Source organism: Lynx canadensis, chromosome E2 (assembly GCF_007474595.2).
Source record: "Lynx canadensis isolate LIC74 chromosome E2, mLynCan4.pri.v2, whole genome shotgun sequence".
NCBI lineage: Eukaryota > Metazoa > Chordata > Mammalia > Carnivora > Felidae > Lynx > Lynx canadensis.
The window spans coordinates 41,351,063-41,374,027 of NC_044317.1; the positions used below are offsets into that span (position 1 = coordinate 41,351,063).

The following is a 22,965-nucleotide window of genomic DNA, read 5'->3' on the forward strand; positions in this document are numbered from 1 at the left end:
TGGGTCCCACTCCGGACCAGACCTACCGAATCAGAACCTCTGGAGTGGAGTCCAGAAATGTGTTTCCCCGGCCCTCCAGGTGGCACTTACGCACAGAACAGGGCTTCCCTGCACTATTGACATTTTGGCTAGGTAATTCCTTGTCATAGGGGGCTGTCCTGTGTGTTGTAGGATGTTTAGCAACATCCCTAATTTCGACCCCCTAGATGCCAATAGCACTTCTCTCCTGTTGGGACAATCAAAAACCTCCAGACATTGCAAAACATCCCTCTGGGGGTGGGGCAAAATCCCTCTCCCCACCTCTCGTGAAAACCATTACTATAGAAAAACCAGTGAGAGCACCAAAAAAGCCATCATTTCCAGGAAGTCTATGTTGATATTCTTTGAGTGAGAGAGTTAGTAACTCGGAAGAATCCTTCCGAAGACTTGCCTAGAATCAGCGTAGCCCTTCTCAGTATCGGACTTCAGGAGAAATCTTCATGCGTCCAGCTTCCACGGTACAAAACCGTTGAGATATTCCAACCTCTCCACATTTAAAATCACAAAGAAAATAAAGGTGTTATGTATATTAAGAATTACCCTGAAACTGAATCTGTTTTCCAACTATTGAACAGATTTACTGATAAGTAAAATGAACTCCTCTACTTCAAAGCCTCATTTGAGTTTCACAGAACAATTGTAATGAGGATTTCAGATTTTCTTGTCCATAGTAGCAATTTTGCTATATGTCTCTTTAGGACAATCCTATTTAAAAGGGAAAAAGCATGCACTTCACTCTAAAATCAGGAGTTATTACGCTCACGTTGATTAATTTATTTGCATCGCTGCATTCTCACAGTATTGCTAGTCATTTAGAAACAGCATTTAGTTACACACTGTTTAAGAAGTCTGCCACAAGACAGTGTTACTAGATTTTAACATTTTCAGAATTAACAGCAACTTTCAAGCTAGAAAAATATCTACTATCCATTGAATTGATAGATTTTAAAATATGTTTTATACCCACATAATTTGGACCTATCATTAAAAAGTTGGTATTCTATTGATTATCCAAATTAATAGGGATAATTGAAATATTACAAAGGTATCATTGAATCACTATGATTACATCTCTTCTAAAACTTTCAGACAGTAGTGCTGTCTTGGTTTTCCCTCACCAACAGTTTTCCGGCTTCACCCACCCACAACACTAGATGAGAATGAGCAGTAAAAATGGCCAAAGATGAGATGATAAGAAAGTGACAGGGCTGAAAACACAGCCTCCAAGCAGTCAGGTTTCACTCGGGTTCTAGTTAGCGGTTCCTAAATAAAATTCCTGTATTTTCAAAATTAACGAAGCACGGGCACTTTGTCATTGGCCTTCTTCCAACATGGGAGTTCTGCTGTTCACCTTAGGACGTATGTAGATTATCGAGGCTTCTTAGCCGATTATCATTCGATACAGCAGTGAACATTTAATTAATTGTTGGATTAAATAGGGAATTGTGGTAGAAAAGCAGTAAGCTCAGAGTGTGATGTTCGCACTCTGCTTCCCCTTCACTACCTTGAGTTGAGTAGGAGGCACCAGTGGCATAAAATGTTCCTGATTTCCTGGAGAGTCGTACTTTCAAATATTCTTCTCTCCCATTGTACCTGTAATTATATTAAAATATGCCAGGCTATCCTGGATTTGGATTTGGAGTCAGGTTTCAGGCCATAGCTCTGCCAGTCCGTGAGCTGGTCAAGTCAGGCTACCTCTCCAGCCAGCGTCTCCACACCAACAAAATGAACCGTGAACAGCAGTAGGGATGGTGCCCTCTTGCGTCCACTTCCTCCCTGGGTAACTGTGGGGATGAGAGGAGATTCTGTCCCAGAGCGTTTCTGCAGCTCTAATGTGGCGCTGTCTTGTAAGGGCACATTCCGCATCGAAGGGTAGATTGCATGATGGAAGATCTATTTTTCTAACATACTGGGAACCTTCTCGCGGTTGCCATTTCCTGTCCTATCCAAATGAATGTTTCACTAGATACTAACACCACATACAACAGGTTTTTTATTAGAGTAAAATAAAAGCTCATTGTAAAAAGTTGACAACCCCTCTAGCCCTGATTAGCTTTGGCTCAGAATAACTCGGGGAACCTTTTTCGGACTTTGGCTGGCTTCTGCTAGGAGGGTCCACTGCCGCAGTGAAGTCGTTCAGATGCTGCGGTTGCGTGTTTATTTAGTTCACAGGCTATATGCCGTTTGTCCCCTTTCGTTTTAATCTTAGTGACAGTTGTGGGTGTGGGGGTGGATTTTGTTTTTGTTTTGTTTTGTTTTTAATTTCAGTTCTGGCCAGGAATGATGGATGAACTCTCCGAGTTGAGAGAATTCTATGATCCAGATACAGTGGAGCTGATGAACTGGATTAAGTAAGAGGATTTTTTTTTAACCTTTAAAATTTAAAGTGCCTTTTAAGAGTCACCATAGACCTCATTTGGTGTTTTCTTTTTTTCTGAAATCTAACTGTGAAGATACATTCATTTCCGAGTTTTTCTTTAAAGCTCTATATTTGGAAATAATTTCTCCCCATTCAAGAAATATTCTCTCCAACCACAAACTCGGGAAGAAGGGAAAATAACTGTAAGGAGAGGAAGTCAGAGCTGGAGGATGCTCCCCAGGCCACTGGCAGCAGTGGAAAGGAAGCTTCGTGGTCTAGGCCAATTTTACCTTTAGCGTGTCTTCCATTTTGGTACCATTCAGATTTTCTGTTACTGCTGACACATGAAAGTATTCTTTCCTTGTTAATCATTGAAAAGTTATACCGTAAACGACGGAGTCCTACTAGCTGCGTGCACATTTGATTTCAATGAAACACACTGCCCGAGCCCAGGCCTAAAGAAAACTAAAAATCCAGACTCTTTCTCTCTTGAACATCGTCCTGTTTAGCATTCTCTTGGTGCCTACTGTTGCCTGCGTTCTGTTGCTTTGCCCCCAGCACTCAGTGTCAGCTTGAAAGTCATGTGTTCGAAAGCTTTGTTAATGGAACCTGCCTCCCACCGGAAATAAACTTTGTTACCCAGAGCAGCATTCCTGTGCCCTGTAGTACTGCATTTCCCTACTTTGTAACCAAAAAGCAGCAGTGTGATTATTCACATGTAAATAGACGTCGCAAATCTTGTGTGACATATTCTGAAGGCATCGGCGGTATCGTCTCCATCACTTAGGGTTTTAGTAGCCATATTGGCACTTGCTCATGACTAATGTTTACTAACCAGTACAGTTTAGCACCGCTTGTGTATTAAGAGATGGTAAACGTTTGATAGCTTCGGTCTCTTGAGTGCAATACATGGATTTTATAGAGATTTATGTCTAAAATATATATGTGGCTTTGGTCCCAATGTCGGACTGGCTTTGACTAGATGCAGTGAGTATAATTTTTCATGTACTTCCAGTGCTGAGATTAGTAAGCAGTGCTTTGTCTTTATTTATTTAACTTTAAATCACGGCAGACGATTATAGAGTAAATAATTCCTTCCGTATTTATTGTGTATGGGAAAAGAGGGTTATTCGTGTAAAGAAAAGCTAATTACTTTTGCATTAACTATAGTCACCCGGAAATTTATGGCACGTACCTGTGAAGGTGAGGCTGGTGGTGTTCTGGTTTCAAAGTCACACTATTGATCGGAAGAGCGCAGGGCGCCCCCTCCTGGTAGAGCCCTGAAGCTGGCGGGCCTGCCTCGGTCATTCCTGTGAGCAGCCCGCCTCCGCTCCCCGGTCCCTGGGGAATGAATGGAGCCTCGGTAAGAACGTGTCCTGGCGGAGGCCAGGCGGTCCGTGGCAGTGTCAGGCTACTGCGCTTACTACAGTGCCTGTGTCTCCGTGCTTGTCCTCAGGCAAGATTACTTACAGTGACATTTCTGGTTCTGAGAGATGGCAGATGAGAGGTTATATTCCGAGCACAAAGAAGACAGTCTGTTAGTCTGCTACTTCTCTCCTTTGCGAAAGCGATCTTTGTTCCTTACTTTATCATCCTCTTACTAACATGGTCCTCTCCCTGTATGGAAGCACATTCTTTCTACTTTTTAAAAAATCCTCAGCAACTGGAAAGCTTTGTATTGTTCCAAAATATTGGCCCCATTGTGATCTAATCTTGCTCGTTTTCCCTTAAAATTCTTCAAATCTTAATTATTGTTTTTGTAAAAATAGCTGCTGGGCATGTTTGTGAAATAAGCTTAAGTGATGATGAATATATGCCAAAATTGGGTCTAGTTAGACGCAAAATGTATTTGTTTAAATCAACATTGAAATCAGCTCTGGTCTGTAGCCTTCGGTTCCAAACACAAGGGAAAACACACTTCATATTCTTTGAACTCGCCTTGATTTCTTCTGTTTCTGAAACGTAACATATGACCTTCCGCTTCCATTTTACTACTCTGATGAGTCCCTGTGCCCGGGATACTAGCAGGTCTGAGCTGTGCTGGAAGCAGGCTGTGGCCGAAGGATGGCATGGACTGTACCTGGGAGTCGGTCTGAAGTTGTCTGAGAGCAGCCGGCAGAGCTCCGGCGGGGACTCGGCCCCCTTCTTCCCACGTCGTCTGCTGCTGTTCTCGGACAGCCGGCACAGTGGCGCCATGTCTGTCTTTCGTCAAGGAGGTCATGGCAGCGTGTACGGGGCGGGATGTAGCTTCCGTCACAGGACGGCTGCGGGACAAGTCGGGATGAGAAGCCATGACCTACAGGAACCCTCGGGGACACCTCAAGTGACCCTCCGTGATGGCACAGGGCCCCTCCTCTGTGAAGTGTTGAGAAGAAGCCTACCCAGCACGTCCCGGTCTCTGTTCTGTATAGTTGATGCTGGGGCAAACCGCACGCCTGCCTTACGCATCACCGTTGTGCTCCGGGACACTGGGCCTCCGTTTGGAGATCAGGGCTGGCCGAGTATTCACTTGGGCTTCTCGGGCTTGGAGGATGAATCGAAGGATTCCATCACCTCAGCAGGAGTTAGTTATTTCCTCCTCTTCTGGAGGGCTCGGTTATGACCCTTTATTGGCCAACCAGACAGCCTCCGGGGAAGATAAAGGGCATGGCTTTAGGACACCACATATTAATAGGAGAGGGGCCGTTCTGAAGGGATTCGGTTTCTGAGAGACTGTTTAACACCTTAATGCGTAAAGTTATATCTGAACTTGTACTTACTGATAGGATTTAACAGATACTTATTGAGCACCAGCGACACATAGGACATCACGTGGCCGCCCACTCTCACCACCTCTCCGCTAGAGTTGAGTCTCTTCTCAGCACTGCTGTCTTCATGCCTTTTTTCCATATTCTTACTGTTGACTCCAGTTTAAGGTTTTTAGAGCCTTATCAGGTTTCAACTGAAAACTTTTTTATATTAGTAATAGAAATGTCCTATCTTTAGTTCCTTCGAGATTTCACTGTAAGTAGAAAACTAGTAGAACTTTGAGAGTCGATCCCTCGTTAATCAGCGAGGACATTGTGTTGAAGTCAGCCCCAGAATCTTCCCTGGGAGAACCAGGAGGCCGCTTATACCCCCGATCCTTCCTCGGGGCCGGCCTGTGTGCTCCCCTGGCCGCCTGCCCTCCGCACGGCGCTCATTGCCGCATGCTCGCTTCCCAGTAGATTGAGGGTCTCCCAAACGCAGAGATTAAAAACACGATTGATTGATTGATTGATTGATTGATTGATTTTAGTCTCTGGCAGCTCTTTCAGCAAGACCCAGGTGGTACTTGCTGTGCCGTGTGTGTGACTAGGAAGCACTTTTACTTCCACGAGGCCAAACGCCACGGCAGTGGTGCTTCAGACCTCGTTCCTTTGTGACCCGTAAGTGTTTCATTCTTGTTCCTGAAATTCTTCTTTGACGTTGTGCAATGAAGACACTCCCGCAGATTTGAATATTCTGAGATGTGACATTTTAACCACGGGGCTTTAGAAGATTTTTCACTAACGGTAGTCCCTTTTCAGTGATGAAGCCTGCATGTGCAATATATTCTCAATGGGACTGAGAAAATGGACCACACTTCCTTAGCATTTTATCAAAGCAGAAAGAATTACTGTGTATCTTAAGTATGATGAAGGTTAAGTTGAGACCTTAAATGCCTATAAGCCTCTTTTATATTTAATGAATCATTTTGTGGTATTTGCATAATTCTATAAATTTTTGAGGGGTAGATAAAGCAAATGTTCGCACATTATATTATAATGCTCAGTTTACCCATTAGTTCAACAGTAATTAACTTGTTGAAGCTTAGAGCTTCAAAAGTAAATGAGATTATTTGTTCAAAATGCCATCAGGTCTTCCTGGAATGACATTTAAATTATGTAATGTAAATCCGTTTGACCTGTGAGTCCTTGTCATTATTTAGTGACATTTCTTGCAGAATAAATTGTTTGCAGGTTGGGCAGCCCGCTATAGAGCTTGGCAGAGGGCTATAAAAACAAATTATCCTTTCATTTTATACATCATTTGTTCAAACATTGGTAAAAATTGCTTTGCTTTTCTATAATAGAGAAGTGTCATTCAATGGTTAAAAGCACATTAGCTGTTTTAGACACAGACCACAGACTGTGTCAGCAGAAGTATCTGTGAAGGCAGAATACCCAGCATTACACCTGTCATACTGCATATTTTAAGTTAAGGACAAAAAAATGCCTTTTCCCTTTGCCTGCTGAGTTCACCACAGAAAATATAAACCACGGTGAAGCTAGCTAGGTTTTTAAAGTTCAGAAAACGTGTGATTGCTTTTCCTTTTGTTCCACTTTGCTTGTTTGTTTTGCTTTGCATTGGCTTTATGGGTAAACTTGAATCTTTAAAATGTGAAATGTCCCAGGTTTGCAACGGGGCTAGCTTATGAAACCAAGTCACTAGAAGAAAGCGAATAAACATCGTCTCTGCTATGCTCGGAAGTCCCTGGTTTTCAAGGAAGTATTACTTCTAGTTTATTTTATAGGCGTTGGGGTACTTGTATTTGCTGCTTTAAAGTAAAACCAAGGGGGTGCCTGGGTGGCTCAGTCGGTTGAGCATCCAACTTTGGCTCAGGTAGTGATCTTGCAGTTTGTGAGTTTGAGCCCCACGTCAGGGTCTGTGCTGATGGCTCAGAGCTTAGAGCTTGCTTCAGATTCTGTCTCCCCTTCTCTTTGCCCCTCCCATGTTCATGCTCTGTCTCTCTCTGTTTCTCAATAATAAACAAATTTTTAAAGTTTAAAAAAAATAAAGTAAAACCAATGAAAGACTGCTAACAGGCCACAGGATTGTTGTGCCAGCGGCTGAGACAGATACCTTTACTTTTCAACTTTCTGACTCTTTGCTAATGAGGCCAAACATTAAAACACATCACAGAAGGGGCGCCTGGGTGGCTCGGTCAGTTAAGCGTCCAACTTCGGCTCAGGTCATGATCTCGTGGTTCGTGAGTTCAAGCCCTGCGTCGGGCTCTGTGCTGACAGCTCAGAGCCTGGAGCCTGTTTCCGATTCTGTGTCTCCCTCTCTCTCTCTGACCCTCCCCCGTTCATGCTCTCTCTCTGTCTCAAAAATAAATAAACGTTTAAAAAAAAACACACATCACAGAAGAATGTGGTTTAGTTCATTTTTCTCTCCGTGCCTCTGAGCAGTCCTGCGGCACGTGGCTGCACCGCTATGGGGGCGGGGCGCTCCAGTGCTCCCTGAGCACCCAGTGGGGAGAGGCGGGATTTGCCAGGGTGAGCCAAGTCTGATGTGTTTCGTTCCCAGGATCGCTCAAGGCCCACAGAAAGCACTAGTAAATATGTGCTAGACTAATGACTGGTTTGTATGGAAGTGTCTGCCTATAGTGGGAGCTGAGTCTGGCTCTATTAGCTTATTAGCTAGAAGGCTTCTTGAAGCCAGGTTACCATCATACCACGTTTGCCAGCCCAGCACACAGTAGGCCCTCAGCAATAGATTTTGACTGAATAAAGAATAGCTTTGTAGCTTCCCAGCAAGCAGTTCAGGACTTTGGACATTTTAAACCTTTGAGAACTATGTAATTCATCCAAGTAGTATGATTATAGTCTAGGAAGGGAGATGAAACCTGGGTCATTAGCCATGAATAGATAAGAGATCAGTCCTAGATCAGTCATCTGTGTCTGCCACAGTTATAAAATATATACTAGAAACAGCTCTGTGCATCTCCCTGACGCTGGCTCCTGTTCTAATTCGAAATGGGGATGTTAAGACAGTCTTGAGATCTGGATGGATGTTATCAGCTCAGCTGCCGGATTTGTCATCTGTGTACAAAGACCAGTTGGGCACTCTTTAGGCAGTAAGACCGTGTAAACCAGGACAGCTCACCCACAGCCAGCCCTCGCCTCTGCCAGACGTGGAGACCAGACTTCATATCTTCAGTTCAGAGGCCCCAGAGACAGCCACTTTTGGGCATTATTTAATATGGGACATGATTATATTATTTACTGCGGTGGAATGGTTTAAGCCAGTTAAGAGTATACAAAAGAAAAGAAGACTGGCTTGGGAAAACGATGATACTTTTCTTTAATTAATATTTGTCCATACTTATTCCTTACAATTCTTTTTTTTTTTTTTAAGCTTTCCATTTTTTTCTTTTTCTTTTTTTTTCTTGTTTTTTTTTTTTAAGTTTATTTATTTATTTTGAGGGAGAGAAAGAGAGAGAGAGAGAATCCCAAGCAGGCTTTGTGCTGTTAGCACAGAGCCTGATGTGGGGCTTGAACTCCCAAACTGAGAGCATGGCCTGAGCCGAAACCAAGAGTTGGACATTTAACCCACTGAGCCATCCAGATGCCCTTTTTCTTTTTACATTTTCATTTAAATCCGTATCGGTATTGGTTTCAGTATTGCTATTGGTTTCAGGAGTAGAATTCAGTGATTCATCACTCACAACACCCAGTGCTCACCACAAGTGCCCTCCTTGATGTCCATCACCCATCTAGCCCGTCCCCCAGCCACCTCCCTCGGTTTGTTCTCGAGCACCCCTCGGTTTGTTCCCCATTGTTAGGAGTCTCTTGTGGTGTGTTTCCATTAGAGACTCTTTTGCAAGTCTGGCGCGCGGTGATGAGGGTGGCTCAGGGTAGGCGGCCCAGACTAAGTGCTTAGTAAGTGTCAGTTGAATTAAACTAAATATTTGTAGAATCTCCTGCTAAGGAATGCTACACCTTCACAAGTTGTCATTGAAACCCACCTGTCCCACCCACCACATGGGACAGAAGTCAAGAGTTCCCTGTAAATTGCCAGCTCAAGGGGACGGGGCAAACATTCGTTTGTTCTTGCACTCTTGGGTCTGCTTGTTGGAACGATGACCACCCACCCAGCAGTCAGGCTCACAGAAAACCTGGTTCTGTGCTAGTCCACACTCTAGCCTGTGGCGTCCATAAGGGAGGACACAGGTCACACGTCGTTCCTGTTGCCCATCGTCCTTCTGTCCATGTCTTGTCACTTGAGAAAGCCCATTGAAATCCAAGTGAGAGGGTCATTGGTAGAAAATCTGAGTTCTTCAAGTAAGTTGTGAGCGTTACAACTTGAACTGTAGGATGTACCGTAAGGCCTTTGTCAGATGGCGTTCACACTCTGGTCTTAGCATTGCACTGAAGGAAATAGAACATCCGCATGTGATGCAGGAATATGATGGCGGCTTCTCTTAGAAACTTAGCACCAGGGTAAGTTTCTGCCCTGATCTCCCAAAACGCAAGGAGAACAGCCTGCTCTTTCTCTAGAGTATTTCGAGTTTTAATATTCAGTGAGACTTCTTCTCGAAATTATCTGCGTCCTTTACCTCCCCCTGGCAAGCCCAGGCTGCTCTTTTCTTAGCACAGGCAGGGCTCGCGGGGCCCCCAGTGGCCCCCGCAGGAAGCAGTGTGCTGAGCAGTCTGCACAAAGGCGCTCGGGGTCGTCCCGGGGAACTGACACCTTGTTGATTTGCAAGGCACTCCAAAAAATGGAAGGGAATTAAAATCAACCACTAAGATTCTTTTCTTTCAGGGGGAAAAGGAAAAATGAGTTCACTGGAATCAGGGACTCTTTCCTTGATCCTCTGTCAGTGTCCGTCACACCCCACAGGGAGGCAGGGAATCGCAGCTTGGTGGCACTTAGCCACCACTTAATGATACGAGAGTGCCCGTATTCCTCCAGATTTTTCAGACTTTCATAATCAGGGCCAAGGAGAGGAGTATGGGAAATGCTTGTGTTTCCACATCAAAAACAGTGTACGTCCCCATACTGAGTAATAAATTATTTGCCTTTTCAAAATCTTCTGTGTTCTTTTGTTTCTACTGATTCTGGTTTCTTTTTTTTTTTCTGGAAAGCTATTTATCATAATATCTGTGATCTTTTTTCTTGTTTCAAATGAAAACCGTTGGAATTGACTCGTGATTAGCTGCAGTTTCTGGCTTTATAATTTGTTTTACTCTAGGCAGCTCTTTAGTTAAGTTTAATACAGAACAGGATGACAGTCTTGTAAGTTCTTTTTTGTCAGAATCTGACCCTCTGGAGCAAGAGAGGGAGAGGATTATGGGATTTAGCCCAGAAGGCTTAGAGCCAGGAGATGCCCACATCCTAAGCCCATTCATTATAAGGGTAAACCCATCAAAACAGTAAATTAGAAGTTTCCCAACCATTGTCAAAAACAGACAGGAGAAGTTTCATGAAACAGTTTGAAGGCAAATGTCAAGCAGCCTCCTGTGTTTTTCCCAAAGTCTCAGCCCTTCCTGACGCAGCTGGGTGATTCTGGGAACATGATGTTGTTTTCTTGTTGTCTTTGAGGAAATCTTAGCGGTGGAGTTAATTCAGACTCTGAATCTTCTAGCTCCAACACCCCAAGAAAGGCCGTGTTTGCCGGGAGCATGCAGTTGCTGGCCGGAGTTAAGCTGTGCACAGGAAGGACCTTAACCAACCACCCGCACTACGAAGACAACAGCCTGAGAGAGCGGACCAAAGCGGTGAGGGCTCATGGCTTCTGGTGGGCCAGCAGTGGCTTGCTGTCGTGTGTATGTTATCAGGGGCAGTCGGACCTGAAGGCCACAGGCCTTTGTCTCCTGAGTTTGCCCTGCCCCCCACATCCATTAAAGGCAATGTATATATTCCTCTGGATTAAAATAACAAGAGAAACGGCTTGAGATGTACAGAAAAGAGCATTTAAGAACAAAACCCTCAGAGCTTTTGAATTAGGGAAAGAAAAGGAGTAGAGACACGCTAGTAACTTATTTTATGGACCATTGTGTGTGTGTGTGTGTGTGTGTGTGTGTGTGTGTGTGTGTGTATTAGTTGGTAATATAGCTACATAGTTCAAATTTCAAAATAAAGGGGAACTTAGTGAAAAGTCTACATCTCACCCTCTCCCAGCTACTGTCTCCCCTCACAGGAGACAAATGCTTCGTTGTGTATCTTTCCACAGGCATTTTGTGCATATACAAATGTACACACACTGTATTCACATTCTTTCCCCCTCTTTTACAAAAGAACATACTAAATCTTGGTTTCTTTGGCATTTCATATACTTCGCAGCTCGTTCCATATCAGTTATTTTTTTTAACTAGTCACTTCCTTTTTTTTTTAATTTTATATTTTAGAGAGTGAGCGTGAGTGGGAGAGAGGGGCAGAGGGAGAGATAGAATCTTAAGTGCAGAACCCAGCACAGAGCTTGATCTCACGACCACGAGATCATAACCTGAGCCGAAACTGAGAGTTGGATGCTCAACTGACTGAGCCACCAGGCGCCCCCCCCATATCTGTTATTGACAGCATTGTATTTTTGAATCTACAAAAATTTTGTTATGCAGACATAGCATATTTTATTTAACCATTTAGGTTGTTTCCCTGTCTTTTGTAATGATGTAAACAATGTTCCAAATGGTAAACTTGTATGCGCATCACTGTGCACAAATACAAGTGTTTGTCTGTACATCAGATTCTTAGAGATGAACTTGTGGGACAGAAAGTACGGGCATTTGTAATTGAGCTAGACAGATAGTCCTAAGTTGCCCTCTGTACAGATTATACCACATACATTCCAGTCAGCAGTGCAGAGAGGTACCCCTTTCCCCCAGTCCTCTCCAGCAGTGGGCTCAAACTTTTTAATGTTTTATGTCAGTCACTTCATAATCTTAGCGGCTGAAAAGTTGCTGAAAAGTCTTGTTTTGGCAGGAGATTTAACTAGCCTAAAAGCAAATGATTTTTTACTAAGTCCCCTGTTTTTTATGAGAATCATCTGAACCTAGATTCCTACTAAAATGGGGATTTTTCAGTTGGTGCAAGTACCTGAGATCACCCCAGGTTAGCTGGAGGAAGCAGGGAGGGCACCGGCTCCACAGAACCGGAGTCCAGGCGGGAGGTGGCTGGTGCGGCTCAGACTTGGCAGAAGGTGCAGAAGGGACATGTCAGGCACACGGGGGCTCCTCCTCGCACCACCCTCTCCGATATCCAGCCCTTGTCTAGGGACTGAGTTTTGTGCTCTAACCAAACACATCCTTAAGGTTCTGGTGCCCTTCTTCAGTCATGACCTTCAAATCCTGGGAATGGCTTTGGTGTGAGGCCGCTGCTAAACTACAGCGAGGATGGCCTCTGGCTTCAAGTCACAGAAGGAGACCACCTCTTGGCATTTCACCTATCAGTACAGGCACGCTGGCCCTCAGGGCCCAGTCTCTTTAGTCAGAAAGGCATCATTAGACATCAGTGTGCAGGGAAGGAGTCGGCACCCCTTTCCATCCCCCCGCCCACGTGCACACACATGCACACACACACACACACACACACACACACACTGCAGTCACTTAAGGTATGTGACACTGGTGATGAACAGGGAGGAGGCGCCTCCCACTGAACTGCCACTGGTGCTGCAGGTTGTTCGTGCTCCAGGAAGCTTGAGAGCGAAGCACGGGGTCTCCTGGTCAAGCCGAGGGCAGCCTAGCACCGAGGACCCTGTGGCGGTGCTTTTCTCCAACCGCCATTGTCAGAAGCTGAGGATCCTTACAAGTAGAGGTGCCCCCAAGCTGTACCGTCATGCCTGATGGACCTTTTCGTGCAAAGAACCCCTTTTTAAACGTAGAGATTGTGTCTTCTTTACTCCACTGTTTATTTACCTCAGGGAAGTATCCTTAGAACGGGCATCTACGGATACATAGCTCCCAACAATACATTCTAAATCCGTATCTAAATTGGTGTCTAAAGCCCAATGTATTCAGCACGACTCACTCTCTTCTTCCCAAAGCTGAGTGATTGTGACTTGCATTCTTTTGGAAATTTCCCCCACACACCCCAGGACTGCAGATGAGTGAGTGGCCTGCACGGGAAGGGGTCGGGGAGCTGGGTGTCGGATCTTAGCCATAACCCCTGTGGGACGTTACCTTATTAGATACTCGTCCGCTAACTTCCTGGCAGTTGAGTGGTATTTTTCGCTATTCCACTTTCATCTCGTTTTGCAGGTTTATCAGATCTACGCAAAGAGGTCTCCAGAGGACGTGCACACCCTCCTGAGGTCCTTCGGCGCTGACTATGTCATCCTGGAAGACAGCATCTGCTACGAGCGAAGACACCAGCGGGGCTGCCGGCTGCGGGACCTGCTGGACATCGCCAATGGGCACGTAAGCGTGTCCCCTCGCCCCGTGCGGGGCTCCTGGAGTGGTGGGGGGGGGGTCCAGTCTCACTCTCTGTACGTTAGAGAATGATGTCGGGAATCAGTTCACCATCTTCACAGCATCCCACACAATTCCCGGCTCTGGCACATCAGTGACAGCTGTGCGGGCCGGGCAAGGGGACAGGTAGGGGGGTTCAGACCCCAACTTCACATTAAATAGAACAACTCTGTCTTTAGCTGATTTGTATCATGAGGCTATGTATAAAACTCATTTTTAAAGGTTTTGCCGTTAAAAGCAGAACCTCAGCCTCTTAACACCACTGCCCCAGAGCATTGTTTTGGCTGGCACGTGAGTATGACCGTGACAGCAGGGCCCCCATCTCCCCTTCCAGGCACCACTCCCACCAGCGTCCCCTTTGCCTACTGGCACCATGCCACCAAGATGGCTTTCTGCGGCCAAGTCTTCCAGAGCAGAAGAACAAGCTATTGCTCCCTCCAGCCTTCTGAGAAAAATGTTCTCGGACCTATGCCAGGCCTCAGATTAGCACAAGCAGAAGCTTTTCACCCTGTAGAGGTGCTGTAATTATTTGGTATAAAAGCTGATAGATATTTAAGAAACAAGTAGGGGGAGAAAAACTTGACTGTGCAGATTTTGAGATTCAGGACCCTTAAGTCTCCTCTCAGCAAATCTCAAGTCTGTGGTATTATTGACTGTTCTCCCCATGCTGTACAGTCGGGCCTCAGAACTCATTCACCTTGTAACTGCAGGTTTGTTCCTTTAAGGAACATGGATGTTTTTTTTTTTAATTTTTTTTTAAACGTTTATTTATTTTTGAGACAGAGAGAGAGTATGAACAGGGGAGGGGCAGAGAGAGAGGGAGACACAGAATCTGAAACAGGCTCCAGGCTCTGAGCTGTCAGCACAGAGCCCAACGCGGGGCTCGAACTCATGGCCCGTGAGATCATGACCTGAGCTGAAGTCGGACGCGTAACCGACCAAGCCACCCAGGCGCCCCGGAACATGGATGTTTTAATTAACTTGATGGTGGTGATCATTTGACCATGTCCATGTGTATCAGATCGTCATAAATCTATACAGTTTTGTCTGTCAGCTATGCCTCGGTAAAGCTTGGCGGGGGGTGGCGGGGACAAACATGAGCTTCAGATTTTTGCTGGAGGAAAGTAACTGTCCCTAACCATCTTGAATTCACAGGAGGTAAAGACCAAAGACGCGCATTTAAATCTTAATTTGTGTGTAACTTTTTCTAACGAGGCCACCTACTGAGTTGGAGGATTTCCTCTGATCATAGTCATTCTTCTCAGTATTTTATTCTTGTGAGAGCCACAGCGTGTTACATTCCTAAGAACAAGGGGACCCAAGTTCTGCTTCTGGCTTTGCCATTAGAGGGGATGATCGAGTGGCAGAACTCCCCTCTCCAGCTGTGGTTTACACCTCCGCAGGGGAAAGAGGTGGGCCAGATCGTCTTTAAGCAGCCACTGACATTGAAATTGGACGATTTACGCTCACCTAACGTACCAGTCTCAGAGGAGCCCGTCACCTGTTCCTTCTTCTCTTGTAAATGTAATTATTTTTTTCCCAAATTGTATTCGGTTTTGTTTTGGCTTTAGATGATGGATGGCCCAGGAGAGAACGATCCTGATTTGAAACTCGCAGGCCACCCTCGCTTCTGCGAAGAGATAAAGAGAAACCTGCCGCCCTACACGGCATACTTCACCAGAGTGTTCCAGAACAAAACGTTCCATGTTTACAAGCTCTCTAGAAACAAGTAGCCGAGCTCTTTGGCCAGTCTCTATTTTTGATACGTGAAACTCCATCCTAATGAAACTCAACAGGTAACATTTCATCTGTCGTTAGGTAGCCTGTACCACAAAGCTGTGATATAAGTAAGTTGTAGGGATGTTTACACAAGCATTACCGTCCTGGGAAGTATCTCACACAAGCTTCAGTCTTTTTTATCTTGTTTCATTAATGTTCTGTAGCCTAAACATTCTCCACTTTCTAAGAGTGGTCTGGAAATTTTGGGGGAGGTGGGGGAGAACAGGAAGTGTTCCACAGGAGCCTGGACAGACACCCCTCTTGTTGGAAATCAAGAGGCTCTTCAGGATTTGACTGAGCTGATTGACTTCAGACAGCTACGGTTGAATTGAATCAAGGGGATGCATAACGCAATTCTTTAATGTTGTTTCCCTAGCAAAGAACACCTGGTGGTTTTTTAAAAGCCCTTGATCGACCTGTTTCACCTAAAAACTTTTATAATGTTTTCCGACTGTCATGCTTTTAATATTTTTTTTTAAATCACGTTAAGTCTTTGTATATATACCTAAAACCTTGTGTTGTGCCATGTCTGAAATGTAATGTTTCGCACTTCAGCGTATGCATCCTGTCTGTGTGTGTCTGTCTGTGTCTGTATGCGCATGTGGGTGCATGTTTTAATGCCGGATACAGAAAAGTGTGGCAAATTCCTTATTGTAAGTCCTTAAAGGAGCAAAAATGTTACGTAGCCAAGCAGAATTTGTTACTGTTTAGTGTTATTTTAAAACCTATTGATACTACTTAACCTATCCTGCAAGTAAGAAAATTTTTCTTCATTTCTTACTCATTTAAATTTACTGGGTTTGCAAAATTTTGTAAACTTTTTGTTTTTAGCCTTTGTATTTTTTACAGCCTAGAACCTTGCAAAGTCTGAATATTTTTAAAAGGTTATATCTTAACTAATTCACTAATACAATATTTTTGGCAGAGAGCATTTTCATACCAAATTTGATTTGTGGTCTCCAATCTTGCTGTGAGGGCCCAGGTAGTGTGATTCTTTTTCTTACTCAAAGGTAACCAAGTGCCTCTAAGTCATGCTTATTTGTAAACAACAAAGAGATTATGTATACCTGTTCAAAAATTTTTTGATAATTGCTTTTATAATTAATTTCTAATGATGGGGACATGTAAAAGTTGCTGATAAAAGCATATTGCGTGTTTAATTAAATCAAGATGGCTAATGAAATTAACTTTCTCCCCTGTACTTGCCAGTTGGAAATGATTTAAAGGTTTCTCCTTGCAGTTGTATTGAAGTAAATTACCCTCAGCATCAAGATAGATCTATCGCATGTTTAAATGATGTTCTATTCAGTTACTATTATTAAACAGTATTCAAAAAGAAATTTTACACTGTCATGTTGGACTCAAGGATACTCAGCTTTTTTAATCAAAACTTATTCAAATAAAAAAAATGACACTGGCTGGGTTACTAAATTATGCAGCTGAAACTCCTGAATTATGTCTTTCCTGTATCCCTTAATAAGGTTGGAGACCACTGCAGTTTAGGATAATACAATAATAAAACACTTTAATCAGTACTAAAACTTTAATTAAGCCAGTAATGATGCATGCCCGGTGTGGCTGACAGCATGGGTCAGTACATCCTTCAGCGAGTGCCTTACTCTTAATTGAAACGACGAAGCACATGTAAGGTACATGTTAGACTATGTAGTTTTGTTTTTAAAGTCCTCTGTTACCTTCCAGATATGTTTCAGTTTTATTTTAAATGTTTCTATATGCGTTCATCTAACCATTTGGGTATGTGCAGTTTCAGTATAAGAAACATGTACTTCAATTTTTATGCTTCTCCTCACCGCCGTGATGGCACACAGTAATCTTTTTCTCACAGTCTACGTGCCATTGTTGCCAAAACATAGCGCTCAGTCTTCTGTGAAAAAAATAAAGTGCCAAAAAAAAAAGAAAAGGTCTTGCAAGACAGAATCCATACATATGCTCTTTCCAAGACACTGTGACCTTGTAGAGTTGACATTTTTATGTCCTGATGACCAAATCTGCCAACAAATCATGTTAAATCTTCTTAGTGCTCATCAGTTGTCTCTTTTATGACCTTCTCGTTGGAGTCCACGGGAGGAAAGAGGAAAAGTGACTGACTCCTGGCTCTCTACCAGGCCAAAGCACGTCACCTGGGGCCGTCCTTGCTCCCCGCCATGCAGATCTCAGTGGCTCTGTTAATATTTGGTAATAGCCTCATACTGTGGCTGGTTTTCATGGGTAGAATAACCACTTGATCTTGCTTCGGAGTTAGCATTCGGAAGAACGTCTACGTACAATAAGTGCTCTTAATCATCCTCTACTTAACGTGACTCACCGGACTCCCCGACGGACTCCATCCCTCCTGTAAGCTGACTGCCCAGGCTGCTGCCCAGTGTCCGCCCACGGCATGTGCTCTGTCCCGTGAGCTCTGTGCCCGTACGCAGCTTCTCTGCAAGTTCTACTTCCTACTGTGAGTACACAGTTCAACACAAACCTAGGAGATACGGGTGTGGAAAAGAAAGGGTTATTTCTGTGAAATTTAACTTGAATGCTTTGGTAAGATTTGATAAAGGTTGAGTTGCTAGTCAAAATTGCTTTTAAATACATTAGGCGTGGTTGGAAAAATTATAAAATATTGGGAAAACGTAAAATTCAGGGACATTTCTAAGCTTAGATTGCTTTATCGATTTAAGTACTTATTCCACCTTTAAAAATATCTAGACTGATCAGAAGGTGTTAAAATGTACCCAAATCATATTATTGGTGTGATTTATTCAAGAATAGAACTGCAGTCATTGAACCCCTATTGCAAAGGAAAGGCCTTGGCTTCCCAGCAGAAGGTTAGTAAATGAGTGGACAATTACACATTTAAAATGATGATTCCCTGCATAAATCTACTTATTTCATTAAATGACTGATCCTGATCACAGTGGCTAACAGAGATTCTACTATAGTTGAAAGGTTACAGTCACTTTTATTACAGACTTAAAAAATAGGGATTAATTTCAGATATATTAGCCAGAAGCATAATTCGGTGTTTATTGTCCACTTAAAGATGATTTTCTTGAACTTTGTGAGGTCAGCCAGATGTGCGTGTGTGCGTGTGTGTGTGTGTTTGGGGCAGGTGCCGCCAGATGGCAAAGACATGCGTAATATTTCATCCAGTCTGCATCTTTACTTCATGATTAACTAAAAATGTTTATTCTGATTCCGTATGAACTTAGTTTAAGATGTACCAGTTTTAGCTCATCTTTGGCCAAAACCTCCCTGAGTTAACATAGAAATATTCCATTTTTTTAAATTTCATTCAAACCTTGGGATTGTTAGGAAGATATTAAAATGTTCTCAGATCACGTATGTTGGTTAGTATTCTCCCAAAGGCTTTGTATATGACAACCTTTTGGCCTAGAAGAGAGTGCTGATCTGATGGAAAAAAGCTTTTAAGATGAGAGTGGCTTGCTGTGTTGTGGCAATTGATTTTCTGTATTTAACATCCTAAGGGTAAAATCTTACAAAGAGCCTTTATAATTTGTTGTACTGAGTTGTACGGAGATTATATACTAAATAAAGCTCTTTTAAAATACACAAGATGAGTGTTTTTCCTTTCTTTGAAGGTCAGAAACCAAGGAACCAGCTTATTGAAGTGTATTAAATATATGCTAAATGGAGTCTAGTCACTGGAGGGATGTGGCAAGGTCTCGACTGGACTTGCTAACGTGGAAGGAGTTTATTTTTTCATGGAATTTGGTTTCATAGCTGCTTACTTGTTTTACTTGAACCTCAGGGTTATAGTTTAGATTTCTAAAGAGAAGGCTGCTGTCAGCAGAATTTATCCTCAAAGAGATAAATGCTGTTTGTTTTCATTTTTGAATCACGTGTACTTCTTGATTAAATTGTCAATCTTTAGTAATTCGGGAAGATTGGTGGTAGTCCATTTTGGTCAGAGTTTATAGATAACAAATGTGCTTGACTGTTACATTGTCCAGAGCAGATACTGAAATTCCAAACAGAAATAGGCCAGTACACTTCCGAATAGAAGAAACTGTCCGTGGGGCCTCAAATACTCTGTGCTGACTCTTAGAAAGCTCTTAAGCTCTTAAGCTATTGAGTACACCCCGTGGGAATGGCCTCTAGCACTGGAAGCGCTACAAACAGTATAGATAAGTGAGAGACTCAGGATCCAAGTGAACGGAGCAAGTGTAATGGTTTGGCACGTGACACCAGGCATGCAGCAGTCGAAATGCTGTTTCTCTTGCCTCTTCTTTCAAAAGCGGTATCTGAAACTCATCTCAAACCTTTTCATCTAATTTAATACTTAGCCATTTGCTTTATAGGATTGTTTTTCAAAGTGCAGATAGTAAACTATAGTGTAATGTGAAATCAGCTTAGTGGGTTGCAACCAGCATCAGAAGATTGAGAGAAAGAAAAGAAAGGGAGAGGAGAAGGGGAAGGCACAGTCCATGTGGGAAGTGTAAGGATTGCTTTGTGAAGTAGTTTGTTTTTTTAATTTTCTTAATGTTTATATATTTTTGAGAGAGAGACAAAGTGCAAGCAGGGGAGGAGCAGAGAGAGAGGGAGACACAGACTACAAAGCAGGCTCCAGGCTCTGAGCTGTCAGCACAGAGCCCAATCTGGGGCTTGAACCCATGAATCGCGAGGTCATGACCCGAGCTGAAGTTGGACGCTTAACCGACTGAGCCACCCAGGAGTCCCAGTAGTTGTTTGTTATACGTGAAAGCATTATTGTACTGAGGTGCCATATAAAATGTATTTCTTACTGATTGAAAGCCACACCCTTACAGCACAGAGCAATCTGAGAGGATTGCATCTTGAATTTGGCTCTGTCCTTGTCCCCCCAACTCTAGTAAAACCCTTCGAACAGTGATGATATTGAAGAATTATTATATATTTTTAGGTGTGAAATGGACATTGTTATTTTCTTAAAGTCCTTATCTTTTAGAATATATACAGCCATACCTTGGAGATACTCTGGATTGGGGTCCAGACCACCACAATAAAGTGAACATTGCAATAAAGCAAGTCAAATAAATTTTTTGGTTTCCTACTGCATATAAATGTTAAGTTTACATCATACTGTAGTCTACTAAATGTGCAACAGTATTATGTCTAAGAAAGCAGTGCGATCTGAACTTTCATCAAGTCCTAATCATTGATCACAGATCATCATAAAAAATACAATGAAAAGTTTTTAATATTGCAAGAATTATCAACGTGACACAGAGACACAAAGTGAGCTAATGCTGTTGGAAAAATGGTGCCAATAGAATTGCCCAAAGCAGGGTTGCCACAAACCTTCAATTTGTTAAAAAAAAAAAAAAAAAGTATCTGCAAAGTACAATAAAGCAAGCTCAATAAAACGAGGTGGGCCTATACTCAAATATTCACAGATTGAAAAGACTAATAAACACCTGGTAAATCTGATTAAGAAAGATAAAAAATATATGATTTAAGAATGTGAAAGGAGGGGCACCTGGGTGGCTCAGTTAAGTGACTCTTGGGTTCCAGCTCAGGTCATGGTCTCAAGGTTCATACGGTCCATGAGATCGAACCCCACATCAGGCCCTGTGCTGACAGCACAGAGCCTGCTTGAGATTCTCTCCCTCCCTCTCTCTCTGCCCCTCCCCAGCTCTTGCTCTCTCAAAAGTAAATACACATTAAAAAAAAAAAAAATGTGTAAGAAGATACAATCCCAGAATCAGAATTGTAAAAGAATTATATGAAATGTCTGCAATTCTGTGGCAAAAAATGAATCGGTAGCAGAATTACTTGGATTACGGTGGTGGCAGGAGGCCAGGAGCGCCTGGAGGCCACTCCTCTTCATTCAGTTTACACATGGCTGGTTTCCTCTGAGGCCTTTCACTTGAGTAAATCACACCCCCCAGGATAATCCCCATTTTTATTAACTCAAAATCAACGGACTTGGGACCTGAATTACATCATCAGCAAACTCCCTTCATTTTTGCCATACAGTGTAACATGATCATGAGAATGACATCCATCATATTCACAGGACCCACTCCTCTTCAAGGGGAGGACATTATATAAAGCATGTTACTGGGGGGTGGGGGGGGGATGTTGGGGGCGATCTTAGGATGCTGCCTACCAGAAAGTTAAAAAGAAAACTAGGGTCTAGCCAAAACTGAGCATTTGATAGCACCTAACCCAGGACTACAAACTTTAAGAGAAGGGAGGCACACAGGAGAGTGCCAATCTCACCCTGGCTTTCTTCCTTGGAGTCTTTCAAGCCATGGCACAAGGAAATGGAGCTCAAGCAGAGAGTGGCAAATGGATTGGAGTTCACAGCTAAGATGGCTGGGATTTGGTGGGATTTGGTAGGAGTTGGAGGAGCAGGGCACCAGGGAGGAGGGAGTTGCAGGGAAAAAAAAATCTGAGAAGTTCCCTTTAGGTCCTCTGGTAATTCCTAACCTTCACATGTGTGGCTTAGCAGAGAAGCTGAACAGAGGTTTCAGAGGTTCCACGGTGCTGAGGAAACATTAGAATTGTGGTCCAACCAGTGTGGAGAGATTATGGTGAACCTCTCTAGCCAGTGAACTGACACACCAGAAAGGCTATACCTTACCCTAGGAATAGAAGCTGTTATCCTGCCTGTCAAAAGCAAATGTAAGCCTTGAAGGGTGATAAGCTAATCACCTCAAGTTATCTCTACGTTTCCAAATATATAATATATAGCACTCAATCAAAAACAACAAGGAATATGTGCTTTGCAGATACTGTCTGATTTCGGCTCAGGTCATGATCTCATGGTTTATGAATTCGAGCCCCACATCAGGCTCCCTGTTGTCAGCACAGAGACTGCTCCGGTCATCTGTCCCCCTTTCTCTCTGCCCCTCCCCCACTAGCACTCTCTCTCCCAAAAATAAACATTAAAAAACATTATAAAAAAACAGGAATAAAAAAACAAGACAAACAGAATTGAAATAGAAACAGCCACAGTCTAATCAGATATTGGAGATTAAAGCACAGACTGTAAAATAACTACGCTTACTATATTTAAGAAATTAAATGACAAGAGAATTGAGGTGAACTGAAAACCATGAAAAAAGAACAAAATGGAAATACTAAAACTGAAAAGCGTAATAAATTGGGGCACCTGGGTGGCTCAGTGAAGCATCTGACTTTGGCTCAGGTCATGAGCTGGTTCATGAGTTCAAGCCCCACATGGGACCCTGCACTGACAGAGCTGAGCCTGCTTGGGATTCTCTCTCTCTCCCTCTCTCTCTCTCTGCCCCTCCCACACTTTTGCATGTGCACTCTCTCTCAAATAAACTTTGAAAAAAGTAATAAGTTAATCAGTAATAGCAAATTAGATGCAGCCGAAGAGAGAATTGATCAATTGGACAATAGGTTAGAAGAAAATATGCAGACCAAAGCCTGGGAGGAAAAGATGAAAATGGAAAGAGCATGAGTTGTATTAGAGCATGTCACTTTATCCTGGAAGTGTAACTGAAGTCCCACAAGGGAAGGAAAGAGAATGGATCTATATGACTTTGGGCAAGCTACTTATACTCAGCTCCAGTTTCTTTTTTTTTTGCAAATGCAAGTGCAATAATAATCTACAGA

At 43.2% G+C, this 22,965-nt stretch overlaps 1 protein-coding gene across 6 annotated transcripts in view; it reads left to right on the forward strand.

The window, feature by feature from the left end:
* Positions 1 to 18,948, forward strand: part of DPY19L3 (dpy-19 like C-mannosyltransferase 3) — a 77,728-nt gene extending 58,780 nt beyond the window's left edge. For all 6 annotated transcript variants that reach the window (XM_030299626.1, XM_032591505.1, XM_030299625.1 and 3 more), the window contains 4 exons: positions 2,308 to 2,390; positions 10,770 to 10,902; positions 13,384 to 13,542; positions 15,165 to 18,948. In XM_030299626.1, coding sequence (XP_030155486.1) covers positions 2,308 to 2,390; positions 10,770 to 10,902; positions 13,384 to 13,542; positions 15,165 to 15,326 — 537 coding nt within the window. In that variant the 3' untranslated portion in view covers positions 15,327 to 18,948. The remainder of the gene's footprint in view (positions 1 to 2,307; positions 2,391 to 10,769; positions 10,903 to 13,383; positions 13,543 to 15,164) is intronic.
* Positions 18,949 to 22,965: the final 4,017 nt, after the last annotated feature.